The 19,483-nt window shown below is 36.1% G+C and overlaps 1 protein-coding gene across 2 annotated transcripts in view; it reads right to left on the bottom strand.

The window, feature by feature from the left end:
- Nucleotides 1-662: 662 nt before the first annotated feature.
- The window catches only part of TSG101 (tumor susceptibility gene 101), a 220,767-nt gene continuing 201,946 nt past the window's right edge, over nucleotides 663-19,483 (bottom strand). For both annotated transcript variants that reach the window (XM_090407519.1, XM_090407518.1), the window contains exon 12: nucleotides 663-1,601. In XM_090407519.1, the coding sequence (XP_090263645.1) occupies nucleotides 1,518-1,601 (84 nt within the window). In that variant the 3' untranslated portion in view covers nucleotides 663-1,517. The remainder of the gene's footprint in view (nucleotides 1,602-19,483) is intronic.

A 19,483-nucleotide genomic window follows, 5' to 3' on the forward strand; every position in this document is an offset into this window, starting at 1 on the left:
CCTGAAACTCATGTGTAAGTAAAATTGCTATTTTTTTTATAAATATTCTTGTAATTTTTAATGAATATTGTTAAATTATGTATCTAATTATCGGCCTCTCTCGCATTCAAAGTGCCAGTACATGCTGTTGCAGGTTCTTACGCATTTATTTGTTTACTAACAAGCGAGAGCGGCGAGCGCTCCGATTCTGATCTGCACACCGCTTTGAATAATAGGCTATATCTTCGGGAATTTTTCGAATTTCTTGATAAAAAGTTAGGAACAGATTTTTTAAAAGTACATACTTTCAAAAAATATTAAAAAATCGATTTTTTTGATCCTCTAAATAGTACTGCCTCTTTAAAACTATCAAAAACTTACAAATTTGCAAAAAGAAAATGCCATAGAGGAAAAATCTGATGTGATAGAGAAAAATAGGTTTGATATTTGAAATCGGCGCACCCAAATTAGTCAAAAAACAAGTCTCATATAAAAGTCAGCAAAAATTGTGTTGGACTGTGTTATCTGTGGCACATGGAATAGGAATGGTACATAGACTCTAAAAATTCTCCACTGTTTGTGTGTTGCACTGTAATTTTGGTGTACATTTGCATTTTCCATTTTCATGCTTAAATGAAACTGAAAATGGTCTTTAAGGATATTATAAATAAAATATGAATATGTTGAGGAGACAGTGATTTAATTTTCAAATAATACATAAAAACTGGATTTTTTTTCCCCTTCTATATAATCTATTTTACAAGTTCACACAAAATTTAAAACTATGCAGTTCGACAAAATAGAAGTAATATTATACATGTGGTATGTATGATATCTACATCCTGTAAAGCAAATCAAATGCAAAAAGTTGCACATTAAAATTAGACATAGCCATTATATAATATCAAAATTATTTCTGCAATTAAGTTAAACTGAAGCTATAACGTAACATTACCTAATTCCTGATAACAGCCTAGAGAAAATGCAATTCATACTTTAAATGTTTTCAAATGCATTAATGCCCTTTATATATCTTCAGTACATATTTATCTATATCTTAAGTTATCAGGTAGTCACTCAACATTCTAATCAATCCATATTTGTGAAATTAATAGGCACTATAAATTATAAAATTCTTTCTTGTTTCATCTGTTTATTTACATTATAGCAGTGATCTTTATTAACACTATTCACTGCATTAGCATTTCTGAACAGCAAAATTTAACTGTATATCTTTATTTAAAACTAAAAATTATTCAGAAGCCTTCAGTCTTGGGAAGTGTGGAGGGAGGAATTACAGAACACATAAAATGTTTAGCCTAAATTTTAATAGCATTATACACAAGATTCAAGCAATAGTTGATCTGCTGTGAATTAGGCTTCATTTACAACAAAAGAGGCACTAGTATGTGATATCACGGGATTCGGGAACAGGAAGAAAATATTTTCTAGTCCACATCATTCATATATACAAGATGACAAACTTTCAGCATATGTCATCTGAGAACCTTTTTCATACAAAAGAAATTTTTATTAATTCAATAAGAAAGACCAGCCTTTTGTCTACACTTCTGCATAAGAGCCCTTAACAAGAACTGCTTCCTTGAAAGATGACGAACATGCTGAAAGAGAAAAATGCATACATTCAAATTCACTATAAGTGCTTTTTTATATAGCCATACATGCAACTTGAAACATAGGTAAAGAATTTAAAAATAAGATCACAACTTTTGCAATTGCATAAGCACTCTTAAATATCTGAAGTCACTGCAGAACAGAACATGCTTAAATATTCTAGACCAATAAAGTTCAAATAACAGCAAGCTGCAATTTATCAGAATGTATGCTGCATGATATGTTAGTAAGATAACAGATTGCATTTTCATCATCATCAAATTCCTGACATGTACCGTCAAGGAGTGTACATGATATTTAGAGTACTACATGAAAAACTTACATCATTACTAACTTCCTATCAACAATTTTCCTCCAAATCAATCTGTTATCCGTCAAGACTCCAACATTATCAGATCTTATTTCTGTCTTCTAAGGCACTTTTTACTGTATCAATCCACCTACATCTTGGGCTTCCTCTGGGTCTTTTTCCTGGCAACCTGGCAGAGAACTCTGTTCATGCAACTAATCTTTTTGAGGACTCTCATATCTTTGGTCTCTGGTCAAGAGTTTTATTTCTAACCCAGCTCTCAGATCACACTGTCTTGTATACAGCTAATTTAATGTTTTGACTAATTCTATCTTATTCCATATAAATTTATTGATTTGACTACCTAACATGCTGGCTTTCTTCATTCTGTTGTTTATTTCCAAATTTAATTTGCCATCTTCAGTAAAAATTTGCCTAAATAGCTAAAATGTTTTACTTATTCTATAGGTTCTCCATTCACGATGCAGTTGATATTGTGTGCGGAGACTGGAAAGAGTGTTGCTGAATGAAGTGAAAATGGATGTGCAAAACCAGGGAAACTAGAACTACCAAGGGGGGGGGGGGGAATGGATATGCATACATCAGTGAGACAGATGAGTGTAAGAATGTATATAATGTACCCGAGCCAGCACTAAGGACAAAAAATGGGAATGGGTCATTTAGAATAACCTATCAATATAGGGGTGGGACTAAGGGATCACTGCATTTCAGGTATACTAATGCCAGGAGTATTAGGAACAAGAAGGAAGAATTTTTGGCCTTGATTGGCTCTTCCTGGCCACAGGTTATTGGCATTAGTAAAACATGGCTGACGGAAGAAGATATAGTTAGTGGGATAGAATGTGTAGGTTATAGTGTGTTTAGGAGGGACAGAGAGAATAAAATGGGGGGAGGGGTATTATTGATGATAGCTGATGAACTGCAGCCAAGGAGAATTGAAGTTGTATCGCAGGATAGTGAAAGGAGCTCATTTGAGGCTATTTGGTGTGAGATTGAGACTGGCAGAATAAAATATACAGTTGGGTGCTGCTATAGACCAGGTGATGGAATAGATGGTGGAGATAGTATGCATAGGGAAATTGATGAAATGAGTGGAAGGAGGGTAATTATTATGGGGGATTTCAACTATGGTAACATTGATTAGCAGGAGGAGAGGACACATGTGAGGAAGGAAAAGGATTTTATTCAATTATTAAGGGATAACTATCTGAGACAGCATGTAATTGAAAATACTAGGGGTGTGAGAGTGCTTGACCTGGTAATAGCATCTGAGAATTTGACTGTAATGAATATGACCATGTTGCCACCTATTGGTGAGAGTGATCATAAGGTCTTGACCTGGGAGGTGGCTAAATGTGTGGAATTTTCGATTAAGACAGGGTATATGTGGAATTACCGTGCTGGCAAGTATGACAAGCTTAGGAGATTGCTTGGATCAGTGCCATGGCATGTACAACTGCAAGGGCTGGACGTCGATAGAGCATGGGAAGTGGTCAAGGAGCATTTACAGGAGGTAATGGCTGATTGTATACCTAGGGTCCGAATAATAAAACAAGTAGGGGTTAAATGGATGAATAACACCATTAAGCTTGAGCTGCAAAAAAAGAAACAACTGTGGAGGGAATTTAAAGAAAGGGGTGACCTGCAGGCACACGAACGGTATAAAGTGCAGGCCAGAAAGGTAACGAGTGTGGTAAAAAAAGCAAAAGGGGATTATGAAAGGAAACTAGCTTTGCAAGCAAAAGAGAATCCAAAACAGTTCTTTCAATATGCTGCAAGCAAGAAAAAAACTGTACACGGTAAAATGATTTTAAGGAATGACGATGGTAAGGAGGTCACTGAATCAGTCGATATAGTGGAGTTACTGAGCACGCACTTTGCAAAAGCATATCATCCAGGTGGTGACATTGAAAAAATGAAGGAACCATTAGTTTATACGGGAATAGTGATGAATGAAGTGGAGGTGACTAGTCTATTACAGAACCTTAATGTGAACACATCTGTGGGATTGGATGGTATACCGGCACGGGTCTTGCGTGAAGTGGCTAAAGAATTATCAGTGCCCTTGACCATGTTGTTTAATCTGAGTCTCAGATCTGGCTTAGTCCCGAAGGTGTGGAAAGAAGGGAAAATAGTTTCACTGCATAAAGGAGGATCCAAGACTACGGTTGCAAATTACCGACCGATCAGCATATCAGGAGTCGTTGTCAAGGTCTTAGAGAAAGTAGTCAAGGGAAAAATACAGGAATGGATTGATGAAAACGAGATACTGTACAGGGGACAGCATGGCTTTGTGAAGGGTAGATCATGCTTCAGTAACTTGCTCAAGTTTTATAACAAGGTGATGGCTGAACTGGATAAGGGAAATGGGTTTACAGTGATACTGCTGGACCTGGCAAAGGCGTTTGACAGGATACCACATGGAATACTAATCCGTAAACTACAACATATGGGAATGGATATAGGGTTGGTGAGGTGGATAGGTGGTTGGTTGATGGAGAGATATCAAAGAGTAGTTTATTCAGGAGTAGAGTCCAAAAGATGGCCTGTGAGTAGTGGTGTGCCGCAGGGTTCTGTTCTTGGACCACTGCTGTTTAATCTGTTCATTAACGATATAGGGAAGGATCTAAGTGGAACAATTCATTTGCTCGCTGATGATGCAAAGTTGAGTAGGGCAATAGTGAATGCAGAAGATGTCAAAGTCTTGCAGGATGACTTAGATAGATTGGAGTTCTGGGCTAAGGAGAATGGATGTCAATTTAATGTGACAAAATGTGAGGTTATGCATTTTGGAGTGAAAAGATTAGCAGCAGTATACCACATTGGTGGAACTGTACTCCAAGAGATTGATGAGGCCAGGTACTTGGGAGTGTTGGTGGATAGGGAGATGAAGTTTAGGGGGCACACTGCAAAAGTAGCTAAATCAGCTCATCAACTCACTTGGTTGTTGAAAAATACCTTGACGAGCAGAGACAAGCAAGTTATTGTACCTCTGTACCGAGCCTTGATAAGACCTCATCTCGACTACTGTGCCCAGATTTGGTCACCTCGGTTCCTTCTTGATGGGGAGGAGGTGGAGAGGATCCAGAGGCGAGTGACTAAGATGATAACAGGTCTATGGAATGAACCATATGAGAACAGGTTGAAGATTTGTGGGTTTCAGAAACTAGTTGATAGGCGGAGGAGGGGAGATATGATTGAGACATTCAAATTGCTAAAGGGATTCTATAGGATTAATTCAGAGGATATTTTTGAGATCAGGACTGGTGGTGGGAGAACTAGGGGACACCTATGGAAGCTAGGCAAGAGTGTGGTTAGCAGGGGTGTTAGAGCTGGGTTCTTTACTTTTAGAGTGGTAAATGAGTGGAATAAGCTGCCAGAGTCTGCTGTGGGTGCTATGACGGTGAACGAGTTCAAGACAAGGTATGATAGATACTGTGAGAACGTAATCGCATAGTTGTGTGGACATGATGTTTAGGGCCTCCCTCGATGAGTCTAAGGACTCCTGGAGTCGCCCGAAATAATAATAATAATATTTTCAATGTTCATTATCTTTGTCTTGTTATTGATGATTTTCATATCAAATTTATTACAACAGTTATTCAATTTAATCAGGGAATCTTGCAGACTTGTACTGGATTTATTTAATAGTATAACATCATCTGCATAAAGTAAACAGCTGAGATTAACATCTCCAATTTCAATATCAGGTTTAATACCAATTCTTTCATAATGTGGTCCACATAGATAATAACAGAGGGGATAATATACATCCTTGTCTGACACCAGATTTAACATTAAACCATCTTCCTGTACTTCCTTCAATTCTAATTGCTGACTTACAACTCAAATAAAAACTACATATTGCTTGATATAATGCCCCATTCACACCATGTAACTGTAGCTTTTTGAATAGCTTTGGCCCTGGCACCTTGTCACATGCCTTTTACAGGTCTACAAAACTTAAATACAGATCTTTGTTATATTCCTACAATTTCTCAACTATTTGTTGTATGAAAATCTGATTCTGACAGCTTCTATTTGGCCTGAATCCAACTTGTTCTTCACCAAGCTTCTCTTTCACAATCCTTCTCAATCGTTTCTCATGCAAAAATCATACCAGGAACACTCATTAGGGAAATACCTCTAATTCTCAGATTCAGTTTTATTTTCCTATTTGTATATGGGTACTATGAGAGCTCTACTCCAATCATCTGGAATTCATCCCTCCATCCAAGCCTTCTGAACTATGCAGTGTAGTGCAGCCATTGCAAGCTTTTTATACTTCCATGCTTCAGCATTACTGGTCAAATATCATCTATTACTGCTGCCTTTCCACATTTCAATGCTTTTGATGGCATTTTCTACTTCAAGTATGGATATGTATTCCTGATTGCATGTCTGTTGTTTTTTTTACCACTGTGCTGTTACTGCTTGTTTCAATTTGCAATTTTTCTAAGTAATTCCTCCATACACAAAGGATAGCTTTTCATCAGTTTTCATGTTCACCCTTATGATCTCTAATTCCTTTTACAACACTTTTTCGTCATTTCTGAGCTTTATCAACAGCCTCCAGAATATTCTGCCACCTTCGTGATATTTCTTTTTTCATCCTTACACGGTGATCAGAATACATCACGAAAAAAGCTTTTTTTTTTTTTTTCGTTTGTTACCAGCATACTTTAGGACTAAGCAATTTTCAGCTTGTATTGGAAACTATTCCATACCAATTGGTTGAAATTTATATATATAGTCACATAGTTTTTGTTTGGTTTATATATATATATATATAAAAACATGCTCTCCAGCCCAATTTAATTTTGTAACCTAATAGATAATAATAGGACTCTAGGTTTGATGTAGTAAAGGTTTTTTTTTTTTTTCCCCCCTCACCAGAGGTCAGGCCAATAATTTTTGTAATGGTTGGTCAGTAACTTCATAAACCATGTAGATTGTTGTGCAGCTTGTTCCTTTGTATATATGTGTATGCTCCAGATGAGCCTTGATATGAAGGTCGAAACGTCGAGTGTTCATTTTGGTTTATATTAAACTAAAATTTTGCTCTAACACGGTAGTTGTCTCCATAATTTTTTCATGATGCTTCCTGATATTTATTTTGTATGTTCTTACCAAAGTCTTCCCATGACTTTTGTTTAGTTAGTTGTACAGTGTTTAGTTTTCTTACATTTGCCTCTGTATTCTCTAAGAGCACAAGCTGACTTATTTGCCATGAACTTTTGATATGTCCTCTTCTTTTCCTTCACTGCCTCAACTTTCTGGGTTCACCACGGAGTTCTGATTTTTCTATCCTTGCAACCTCACACATGCCTCTCTGGCTGAATCTCCAAGGTTTGGCTTCTGTTCTCAAACTCTTTCATTGTTTCTTGAGTAGTGTTTGTATATTTTAAGTCTATAGTTCACATCTGAGAGCTGCTCGACTTTTATTCGCTTTAAAACTTTCTTATATGTTCTTTTCAATATGAAATTCAATTTGCCGGCCTGGTTGGCTGAGTGGTTAGCATGTCTGCTCTCCAGCCAAAAGGCTGCAGGTTCGAATCCCGTCGTGGGCATGGATGTCTGTGAAAATAATAGTGGTGATGGTGGACAGTAAATGCCATTGGTGTAGATAAGGCGGTTTGTGCATGAGGTTCAGTGGTGGAGAAGGAGAGTTGTAGAGTAGGTGCCCTCCCTTGATGAGTCTTAGGACTCTCTGAAGGTGTCAAATAATAATAATAATAATTTTATCCTGCTCAAGACTAAATGGTGATCACTTCCAATTTCAAATCCTCTGTACATTCTAGTGTCCTGCATCAGTGAGAAAACATCACTATCAACAATAACATAGTCAAATGAGACTTTTCTTATTCTTTGCTTCTCTCCATGTGAATTTTGTGCACATTTTTACATTGGAACATTGTGTTAGTAATAACCAGTCCATGGCCTGAGCTGAAATTCAACAGATATTTGCCATTATTATTATATTTGCTTTTTTCTGAAAATTTTCCCAAAATATTTCTGTATGTCTGACAATCACTTCCTACTCTGCTATTTAGATTTCCACCAAGTACCAACTTTTCTTTTTTCATTCTGTCAGTTGCTTTCTTTAAAGCTTCAAAAAATTCCTCCACTTCTATCTTAGTAGAGCCTTCTGTGGGACCATAGGTACAAATAAGTCTCATTGTCCAGTTCCCCATTCTGATATTTGCACATCACTCTACTTGATCATGCCTGCCATTCAAGAAGATTAGCCTCGTATTTGATGTTGAATACTATAGCTACTCCTTCTGTTCCCCGATTGTTATTGCCTGAATATAACATTTTGTATTTACTGCTTAGAAAGGTCTCACCAGTTTTTGTCTGTTTTGTTTCAGTAACCCGTATTATGTCGATTTGGTAATTATCCAATTCCTCAGCCAGCTCCATTTCTTTGCCGTTCAGGCTTCTTATGTTGACAGTACTGATCTTGAACTCTGATGATGTTGAGTTGGGCTGTGTTTCAGGATTTGTTCCAGTAGCTGACTTTTCACTGTTCGGCCTGTTTCCCTGACAAAAACAATGGGGTCTTGTAAACCAAGTGAGACACCCCAGACAGCATGAAATTCTGTCATTTTGTACCATTATTTTACATTGTGATTTACGACAATAAGAATACAATTTGGTCGGCTAAATCCTAAATTTCCAGCCCATCCTCATTTGTTTGATATCCAGGTAGATACCTAACAGTGTACACCATGAAAAGGTGGGTATTGGACATTAAGTTAGAAGTCCTGGTGTCCTTTCTCTGCATTCTTTTAAAAGCTATGTGGAGGTCTCCTCTCAGTTATACAAGCTTTGACCCTTAAGCACCTCGTGCATTTTCATTTACATCTGTAAATAATTTCATTAATAAAATTTTCATATTTCATTTAGCTTCTTGTAAGTTTGAGAATAATACATCATAATTCATTCCAAAGTAAACTGGCATAGGAGATCAATAAAATCATTCACCAATCTGTTTTACATTTTTTCCCCTTCATGTTTTGAAATGACATTAACTCATTGGATCTCTCATTACTGTTTGTAATATTACTCATGAAATGTTGCAAACCTATCATTCATTAGCTGTGTGTAAATGATGCTGTGGGTGGGCTAGCAATTTATTTTTTAAAATTGTTTATATTTTACATAATCCTGTAAAAAAAATATAATCTGCAGATCAAACATAGAACTTTCAAGCCACTTTAGGCCCCCAATAAGTAGGAGAGTAGCATATCAAGTGATGAAACTCATCTATTTACAGCATTCACAAAATTCCCACAGAAGGATTTGAACCTGCAGCCTGTTGGTTGGAAAATGAGTATTATTTCCCTTCTTGAATTCATAGTTATGTGTCAGCCTGATTCATCAAGTTGTTACACTTGGTGAATCAGGCTGGCACATGATAACTATGAATTCAATAAAGGAAATAATGCAACTGCAAGAAAAACACTCGAGGAAATTTTAAATTCTGAACTCACTACAGCTAAGTTGATGAAGTGTGCTCATAATAACCTAGTCAATTCAATGACAATCAGCTGTTACCAAAACAGCAGAGAATACTGATGTGATTGCAAGATTCTCAAGAACTTGTGCAGAGGCCAGTTCAAGATACTATTCAATACTGCTTGTAACAGCTGAGACTTGGAAGGTTCTGAATCTTATTTTCTCCTTAACATCTCAAGCTCAATGGCTTTTACCAAGCAAGTAACTGGGCCTCATGGAAATCTAATTTGAACTATGACAGGATGAGTCTGCATAGCCTCATCCTGTCATAGTTTAATGAATGTATTTTCAGTCTGGTTTATCTGTATTATGAGCAGAGAAAATTCCTTATACCTCTACATGGAATCAGCTGAAGGTTAGTTAGCTGCTTTGCATCATAGTTATGACCTATGTCCTGCCCTTTGAAAGAACTAGGACACTTACAATTCCCGATTTAAATGACACTGGCATGTTCATTTAAAAATCAGGATTACAGTAGGACCCCCCCCCCGCCACTTTATAACCTAACTGATTTCCAGAAAACATTATTAAGAAAGCCATCATAAATCAAATGCTAATTTCTCACATACTCAGTTTCATGAATTGGGGGTTACATTTTCATGTCAATAGTTTTAATTCTATATAATATCAACTTTTTATGTATGTTTTAAGATGGTGCATATTGCAGAAGAACACAATAATTGAAACTTGGAGTAAATTCCATCAATTTCATACCAGATTCATGAAGACTAAAAATGTCATGGTTCTAAATCAATCACAGAACTGACATTATTTCAGACAGTAACATGTCCTATTAGGGTTAGGTACCAGAGATAGCAGCGCTTGTTTGCCCATCTCTTTATCCGTGCTGCCTATAATTAGTGATAGACATAGGCCAGCTATTTTTGATTAGCTACCGGTGGAGACTGAACTGCCCATTCAGTCTCCAAAAGCTATATAGGGTTTAAAGGCCTCATATATACTACCTATAAGGGAATAAAAGGCATTAGCTGATTATTATTATTATTTTTTTTTAATGTTAATGGCTTTCTGCTTCTAAGGATTTGTATTCTCAAATGTACTTTTCCTCTTTCAAGAGATTTTTGAGGCATAATTTTAAACTGAAAATAAATAAAAAGTGATCCAGGCAACTAAGTGTAAAAAAATATATATCATCATCAAATTCCTGCCATGTACCCTCAAGGGGTGTACAGGATATGATAGTATTACATGAAAAAAATTACATCATTACTAACTTCCTATCTACAATTTTCCTCCAAATCAGTCTGTTACTTGTCAAGACTCCAACATTATCAGATCTTATATTTCTATCGTCTAAGGCACTTTGTACCGTATCAATCCACCTATATCTTAGTCTTCCTCTGGGTCGTTTTCCTGCCAACCTGGCAGAGAACACTTGTTTTGCTAATCTTTCCTCGCCCATTCTGTTTAAGTGACCATACCACCTGAGATTAGCTCTGCTAACGCATTCCTGGATGCTGACAATGTCAAGTTCTTTCCTAATATCCTCGTTTTTAATATGATATTGCCATTGATGCCATCTGTTCATGCCTATAATCTTTCTCAGGACTCTCATATCTGTGGTCTCTAGTCTTTGGTCAAGTGTTTTACTTCTGACCCAGCTCTCAGATCCATAAGTTAAAACTGGTTTGAACACTGTCTTGTATACAGCTAATTTAGTGTTCCGACTAATTTCTCTCTTATTCCACATGAATTTATTCAATTGACTTCCCACCATACCAGCTTTGCTGATTCTGTTGTCTATTTCTATATTTAATTTACCATCTTCAGTAAAAATCGTGCCTAAATAGCTGAAATGTTTCACTTGTTCCACAGGTTCTCCATTCACAACACAGTTGACGTTTTCAATGATTCTGCCTATTTTCATTGTCTTTGTCTTTTTATTGTTGACCTTTTCATACCATATCTATTACAACAGCTATTCAATTTAGTCAGAGAATCTTGCAGACTTGTAGCAGATTTATTTAGAAGTATAACATCATCCGCATAAAGCAAAGAGCTGACATTAACATCTCCAATTTTGATATCATGTTTAATACCACTTTCCTTCATAAAAAATATAAATATATATATATATATATATTATTTTTTTTTAATGTAAATGTAAAAAAAAAAACCAAAATATTTTGCAATGTAAAACTCAAAGCTTTGGATAAGAATAAATCTTGTTGATTCAGTTATCAGAAATTATTTATACTAATTAAAATATTATGTTCTCAGTTGTGTACTGTGATCTCATTCAGTCAGCAACCTCAGATTAATATGATTCTACCAAGGATGCTGCTGTTCATTAACAGAATCATAAAATTAATTTTTCTCCTAATTTTTCTCAGAGCTCTCATCTGTTGCCTCTAATCTGATCAACATTTTTTTAAACCTAACATCAGATCCATATATTAAAATTATTCAAAACTGTCCTTGTAACAGCTTTTTCTTTTGCTACTTAAAGTTCATTCCACTGTTTGTCCCACTATATCTGAATTATATATTCTATCATAATTTAGTTTGCTATCTTCACTAAAAACTGTTATTTTTTCTGTTGCATTGGATCTCTTCTATAGATCTAATGCTGAGAATGCAGTTGTTTTCTGTTTATTTTCATATTTTCATGGTTAAATCATCAATAAAAAGTATCAAACTTTTTATTGCTGATTTTGTACCATATTTGTCAGAGCAATTACTGAATCCGGCTAAAGACTCTTGAAGACATATCAGGTTTATTTTAAGGGAACAGCACAGAATCTCATAATATGCAATTTATTTCTTGTGTTCAGTTTTTACAATATTGCAAATATATTCAACTGTAAATAGTTGAATTTAAATTTCCTTCACATAAGTGAAAGAAATTTAAACAAATCAGTGCACAGGCTGCCACTGTTACTGAACTTACTTTATGCATAGATAAAGACATTGTGAAGGAAAATTATAGAAGTGTAACAACTGAACTGCTTATCTGATAAAACAATCCTTTAAGAAGTGAGCAAAATACTAATATGATTTTGTATAGTTGTATGTTTAACACACACATTTGTAATATGAAATATTTGCTGTGAAATGAATGTTGTCACATAAGATTAGTTCTGGGTAGGGATGATTATGTTTATGTGTAATGCTAAAAGAATCAAACATTCAGTCACTCACATATGGAAATGTGTGTGTGTGTGTGTGTGTGTGTGTGTGTGTGTGTGTGTGTGTGTGTGTGTGTGTGTGTGTGTGTGAGGGATTGAGAGAGAGAGAGAGAGAGAGATCAAGAACAAAAAATCACATAGGGACTGTGTGAATTCCCAAACCATTTTACATATATTACTATGAATTTAAAAACAACAGTAACTGACAACATAGAAGGGCATAGTGCTATACAGTAGTAGTAGGCATACTACTGTATAACATTGTCATTAAGCAGCAACAATCAAATAAATCGGCCTGGCCAACAAAGTGGATATGTCCCTTTTTACCAGAAGGCTGCATGTTTGAATCTCACTACAAGTACATGGATATGAAAGAACATTTTCAGGTAGATGATTACTGATTGAAGTGAGAACAGCACCAGGCTTACTACAGGTCTGAAGTGGCTTGAAAAAGTACTATGTTTGGTCTTTAAGATAATTATGGTTCCAAATTGTTTTAACATTAACAGAGTTCAAGATAGGTACTATCAACATACGAAGCATCAATGGAAAAGAAATGGAACTAGCAGAAGAATTGGATAAGTACCAGATTTACATAATAGGTGTAAAAACAAAGAAGACAAAAACAGTTAAGATCTTTCTAAGCAGCAAATACAAAATGTTATATTCTGGCAATAATAATCCGGGAAAAGAGGGAGTAGCCATAGTATTCAAATATGAGGATAATCTTGAATGGCAGACAATATCAAGTAGAGTAATTTGGGAAAATATCAGAATGGGGAAACTGGATAATGAGACTTATTTGTTCTTATCGTCCCACAGAAGAGTCTACCAAGGAAGAAATGGAGGAATTTTTTGAGGCATTAGAGAAGGAGGAAGCTGCTCAATGAAAAAAAGAAAAGTTGATACTGGTTGAAGATCTAAACAGTAGAGTAGGAAATCATTAACAGACATATAGAAATGTTTTGAAAAAAATTGGAGAAAAGTGCAATGCTAATAATACTAACGGTAAATACCTGCTACATTTCTGTTCAGGACATGGATTAGTTATTAACACCACATTCCAACATAAAAATGTGCAAATTCACATGGAGAGAAGATGCAAGGAATAAGAAAAGTCTCACTGATTATGTTGTAGTTGACAGTGAAGGTTTTCCACTGGTTCCATACATAAGAGAATACAAAGGATTTGAAATAGTAAGTGATAACCATTTAGTGTTAGACAGGATAAATCTGAACTTCATATTAAAAAAAGGGTGTGTAAGAAAGTTTTGAAATGAATTAAAGTTGAGCAACTTTCAGAGGTAACTTAAATGCAAAACATTATTCAAAAAAAAAAAAAAAAGATGTTGCAAACAAGAACCAAATCTTCGAGATTTAGTAAGAAATCCAGAGAGGCATGTGGTGAGGTTATCGGTAAGGACAGTAAAATTGGAACTCCATGGTGGACAAGGAAGTTAAAGAGGCAGTGAAGGAAAAGAAGAAAGCATATTGAAAGTTCCTGGTAATAAATCAACTTTTGCTCTTAGAAAATACAGAGAAAAAGTAAGAAAGCAAAAGGACTGTGTAAAACTAGCTAAACAAAAGTCATTGGAAGACTTTGTAGTAAGAATATAGAAAATAAATATCAGAACGGTGGCAAAATATTCTCGTAGCTATTGAAAAAGCTTAGAAATAGAGGAAAGAGTACTGTAACAGGAATCAGCGATGATAAAAGTGACATGAAAACTGAAGATAAAAATATTCTAGATGTCTGGAGTAATAACCTTGAAAGACTGCTAAATGAAAGCAGTGTCAGTATGATGGTAGAAAAACTCCCAACAGGAATGTAGTCAGGAATACATATCCAATCCTTGGATATGTATTCCTGAAGTACTTGAAGTAGAAAAAGTCAAAAACCTGAAATGTGGAAAGGCAAATTGAGTAGATGAAATTCAGCCAGAAATGCTCAAGTATGGAGTTATAAAAGTTATACAGGGGCTGTATTGCATAATTCAGAAGGCCTGGTCAGAGAGTCGAATTCCAGATGATTGCAGCAATGATCTAGTAGTACCCATCAATAAAAAGGGAAATAAAACTGAATGCAAGAATTACAGAAGTAGTTCCCTAGTGAATGTTCCTGGTAAGATTTATACAAGTATACTAGAGAAATGGCTAGGAAAACTTGTGGAAGGGAAGCATGGCAAAGAACAAATGCATTCAGGCCAAACAGATTTTCACCTTAAGACAAATAGTTGAGAAATCTTGGGAACATAACAAGGATTTGTATTTAAAGTTCTGTTGATCTGGAAAAGGCATATGACAAGGTGCCAAGAGGAAAGCTCTTCAAAACATTCTGTTATATGGTATAAATGGGACATTATATCAAGCAATACATAGTCTGTATTTAAGTTATAAATCAGCAATTAGACTTGGAGGTACAGGAATATGGTCTGAGGTAAAATCAGGTATGTGACTCAGGTGAACATTATCTTCACTCTTATTCATTATCTATATGGATTGCATTATGAAGAAAAGTGGTATTAAATCTGATATCAAAAGTGGCGATGTTAATCTCAGTTCTTTACTTTATGCAAATGATGTTATACTTCTGAATAAATCCAGCACAGGTCTGCAAGATCCCCTGACTAAATTGGATAACTGTATAAATTTGATATGAAAATCTGCAATAAATAGACAAAAACAATGAAAATAGGCAGAATCATTGAAAAATCAACTGTCTTGAATGGTGAACCCATTAGTGGAGTGAATAGATGGCATCAATCACATTAAAAATGAGGATATTAGGAAAGAACTTACCATTGTTGACATTCAGGAATGTGTTAATAGAGCTAATCTCAGGTGTTGTGGTCACTTAAACAGAATGTGACAAGAAATATTAGCTAAACAAGAGTTCTTTGCCTGGTTGGCAGGGAAAAGATTCAGAGGAAGACCAAGATGTATGAGGGTGTGCTGAAAAGTTGTGATAATCACCGTGAAGTAATTCAGGTAGAACCATGTAACTTACACATTATTCTATATATTCCCCATGAAGTGTTATACACTTGTTACAACACTGCTGCATCATTTGCAATCCTCTGAGAAAAAGGTCTTTCCCTTGTTGCACAAACCAGTCTCAACTACAGATATGACTTCATTATTTTGTTCCTTTCAAAATTTCTTTAAATTTGGGAATAGGAAATAGGCAGATGTGGCAGACGGTGAAAGCCCAAGTTGTGTAGCATCTGTTGGATTTCATGAGCAGCGTGAGCAGGTGCATTGTCCTGCAAAAGCAACATGCCTCTGTCAGTTTGCAGTGTTTTTTCCTTCAGTACTTTCTTTAATTCATTCATTCAGTTATTGAATAAACAGTTTCATTTTATTGAGGTATCCGGTAAGGATTATACCATCCATATCCCAAAAGATAATGGCAAGAAAGAACCTTCCCTGCTGGCTTTTAAGTTCGGAACTTCTTTGGCCGTGGAGAACCTCTGGGTTTCCACTCCATTGACTGTTGTTTAGTCTCTGGGTCATAGTGATGAAGCTATGTTCCATCAACAGTCACAATATGAGCCAAAAAATTTGCACCTGATTTCTCAAAATGACCCAAAATCCCTTGAGATGACAGGGATTTTGGGACCCACTTTGCTGAGAGATTTTTCATGTCCTGTTGTTGGTGGATAATGACCCCAACTCATTCTCTGGATATCCCCAGAGTCTTTGCAATGTTTTGCTGTTATTTATCATCAAGGATCATGGCATGCACTGCATTGATGTTTCAGGTGTGATTGTTGTGGAAAGTCTTCCTGACCTTCTTAATGTTTATTTCATTATAATTATCAGAATGAGGACCAAGTTTCTTTGTGAGAGATAAATATTCCCTCTCTTCTCCAGAGTTCTAATTTAGTGCAAGGACATCTGGAGCCTCTGGAGCTCAGGCGAAGCCTGTTCGTCGGAAAGACCTGGGTTCGATTCCTGTATATGATGTGAAGAAACTTTATCTGGTCTTATTCGGCTAAAGGTGAGTTAGCCAATCTCACATGAAAGTAAAGGGGTTTTTCACTTGGAAACTCAGATTTTTTTGTCCCTCAGAACTGGCAAACCTAGTCCCACGAACATACACTGATTTACAGCCATGAATACTTAAGACAATATGTGGAAGAGATAGGGTCATTATAATGGCCAATACTGGGATAACTAAGAATGTAATTAACTCACTGTTTCAAATTTCAGCACTGAGGTTAACAGATAGATGTCTTTCCATCCTATTGAAGTGCCATCTCCTATCCAGGGGGTTGACTACCATGATGTGACTCATGGTTAACTATAGGCGTAACAACATGTGATGAGGACCCTATCTCTTACACATATTAACTTAATTTTAATAATGTTGTAATTATGTCTCAGTTCTGAGTAAAATGAGATTGCACATACCATAGATGGCAAACCTATGGCACGTCTCAGAATTTTGCTGGCATGTCAACGATTTACAGGTGATATCCTTTTATACTCATAAATTATTCAGCTTTTTTTTTTTTTTTTAATTGTTACAATATGTACAAGTTAAATTTTGTTTTACAGGAGAGAGCAGCTATGAAGACGTGCATATGATTGGTGCGGTATTAAAAGATAGCGTGACCCAAAGGCAACCAACTATTTTTGAAATAGTCGGTTGTCTAGTGGTGAAATACTAATTCTCTTCAACCTAATTCTATAACATCTGAAGCTGACAAAACAACATTGACTATATATTTCTTAGTTTTAACACATACACGAAGGGATGTCGTTTGTCTCTTTCCGACGGAATTTCTCATTACCAGTGGACTCAACTCGCATAAAGTTTCAACCCTTAGTTGCATTTTATTGCTGCCTATTTGAGCTGGCAGACAAACTCACGCACGCATTATATAGCATGTTTCAATTCGTCGTAGAATTTTATTTGAGGTTAGCCTTTGTGATCTGTCATAATGACATCGAGAATTTCAAATGCAATAAAACAAATACTTATTTCATGTAATTGAAAAATTGGACAATAGTTTTTAGTTAGATACTGTGTTTCTGATGCAACATATGGTTTTGCTTGAGTCTATACAGCATAGTTTCTGTGAGAGTGGACATGTGATTCATCAGTTAGCGCCGTTTTTATTCCAGCTGTCTGTAATTGCACCATTTGTTGAGAAATATATTACACACACACACAGCAAAAGGCTCTGCACCTTATTCTGGGATACAATAAAACTACTTGTTTTTCTTGCATCTGCAGTATAATGGCTGTTGGGGAGGGTGTGTTCTTAACCACGGGGATCGAGTTATCGCCTCGACGTGAACATGTTCAAACATCGAATTATATATTTAGTTTAATCCTTTATCCAAGTATAAGCTAGTTAAGTTTGCACCTGAAGTATCTTCAGGACTGGGATTCGTGGCAAAGGTAGACTGACTTCACATCACTTGCCTTAGTATCCCATAATGCAAAGCACATCTCCTTGCAGACATGTATAATGCTATGCATTAAGGGAAGAGTCACTACCCAGACCCAAAGGTGATACCAAGGTTGAAATAATGCAGAAGTCATATTTTCCTATACCAGTTGCCAAAAGGTGTCATACCTTATTATTAAATTACTCTGGATTAGAGAAAGATATTGGAAGTTTTTTTCACTTATCTTAGTATCCCATAAGGCAAAGCACATCTCCTTGTGGATATGTATAATGCTATGCAGTATGGGAAGGGTCACTACCCAGACTGGCATCGACCTTCATTGAGGTCTCTTCAGTGGGAGCCAGACACAGAGGTGATACCAAAGTTGAAGTAATGCAGAAGTCATATTTTCCTATACCAGTTGCCAAAAGGTGTCACACTTCCAACATCTTTCTCTAATCCAGAGTAATTTAAAAATAAGGTGTGAAAATATGATTTCTGCATTACTTCAACCTTGGTATCACTACTGGATCTGGTTCTCACTGAAGAGACCTCAATAAAGATCGAAATCGGTCTGGGTAGTGATCCTTCCCTTAATGCATAGCGGTATACATGTCCACAAGGAGATGTGCTTTGCATTATGGTATACTAAGGCAAGTAATGTGAAGTCAGTCCACTTTTGCCACGAGTTGCCCCAGTCCTGAAGATACTTCAGGTGCAAACTTCATTTGCTTGCACTTGGATAAAGGATTAAACTAAATATATAATTTATAGTCTAACCAAGTGAAAAAAGTTTCAATGTTCAAACATTTTTCGTCTATGAGATATATGCAAAACTTTTTAATGTCTGTTTTCATAAAGTAAAAGCATGGGTGCGAGTTATACTCTAGGACAAGTTATATTCGAGTAAATACAGTAAGCATTTCGCCGACAAGTTGACATCCTTCTGCTGCTGCTTCCCCTGCTCAGCTGGCTTCTAAGGTGAGTTACAATGCATAAATATTTTTCTCATTACCGTTTTTTTTTCCAAACCAACATCATTAAAATCAATTTAATAATACAATAATCAATTTTACACTGAATAATAGGTCAAAGCTGTAGCTGAGAGGAGACCTCCACATAGCCTTTAAAGGAATGCGGAGAACCAACCAGGGCTTCTGATCTAATGTCCAATCCTCACTTTCTTGTGGTGCACCCTGTTGGGCATCTACCTGGATGCTAAATGAACAAGGATGGGCTGGCAATTTGGGATTTAGCCTACCAAATTGTATTCTTATTGGCTTAAACCAAAATACAAAATCATGGTACAACATGACAAAATTTCATGCCAGCTGGGGCTTCGCCCGGTTAAACAAGGCTCCCACTGTTTTTGCTAGGAACCAGGGCGAACAGCAAAAAGTCAGCTACTGGAACAAACCCTAAACACACCCCAACTCAATATCACCAGAGTTGAAGATCGGTACTATCAACATAAAAAGCCTGAATGGCA

This window comes from Typopeltis vanoorti, chromosome 17 (assembly GCF_054136105.1).
Source record: "Typopeltis vanoorti isolate ZY-2024b chromosome 17, IOZ_Tvanoo_1.0, whole genome shotgun sequence".
NCBI lineage: Eukaryota > Metazoa > Arthropoda > Arachnida > Uropygi > Thelyphonidae > Typopeltis > Typopeltis vanoorti.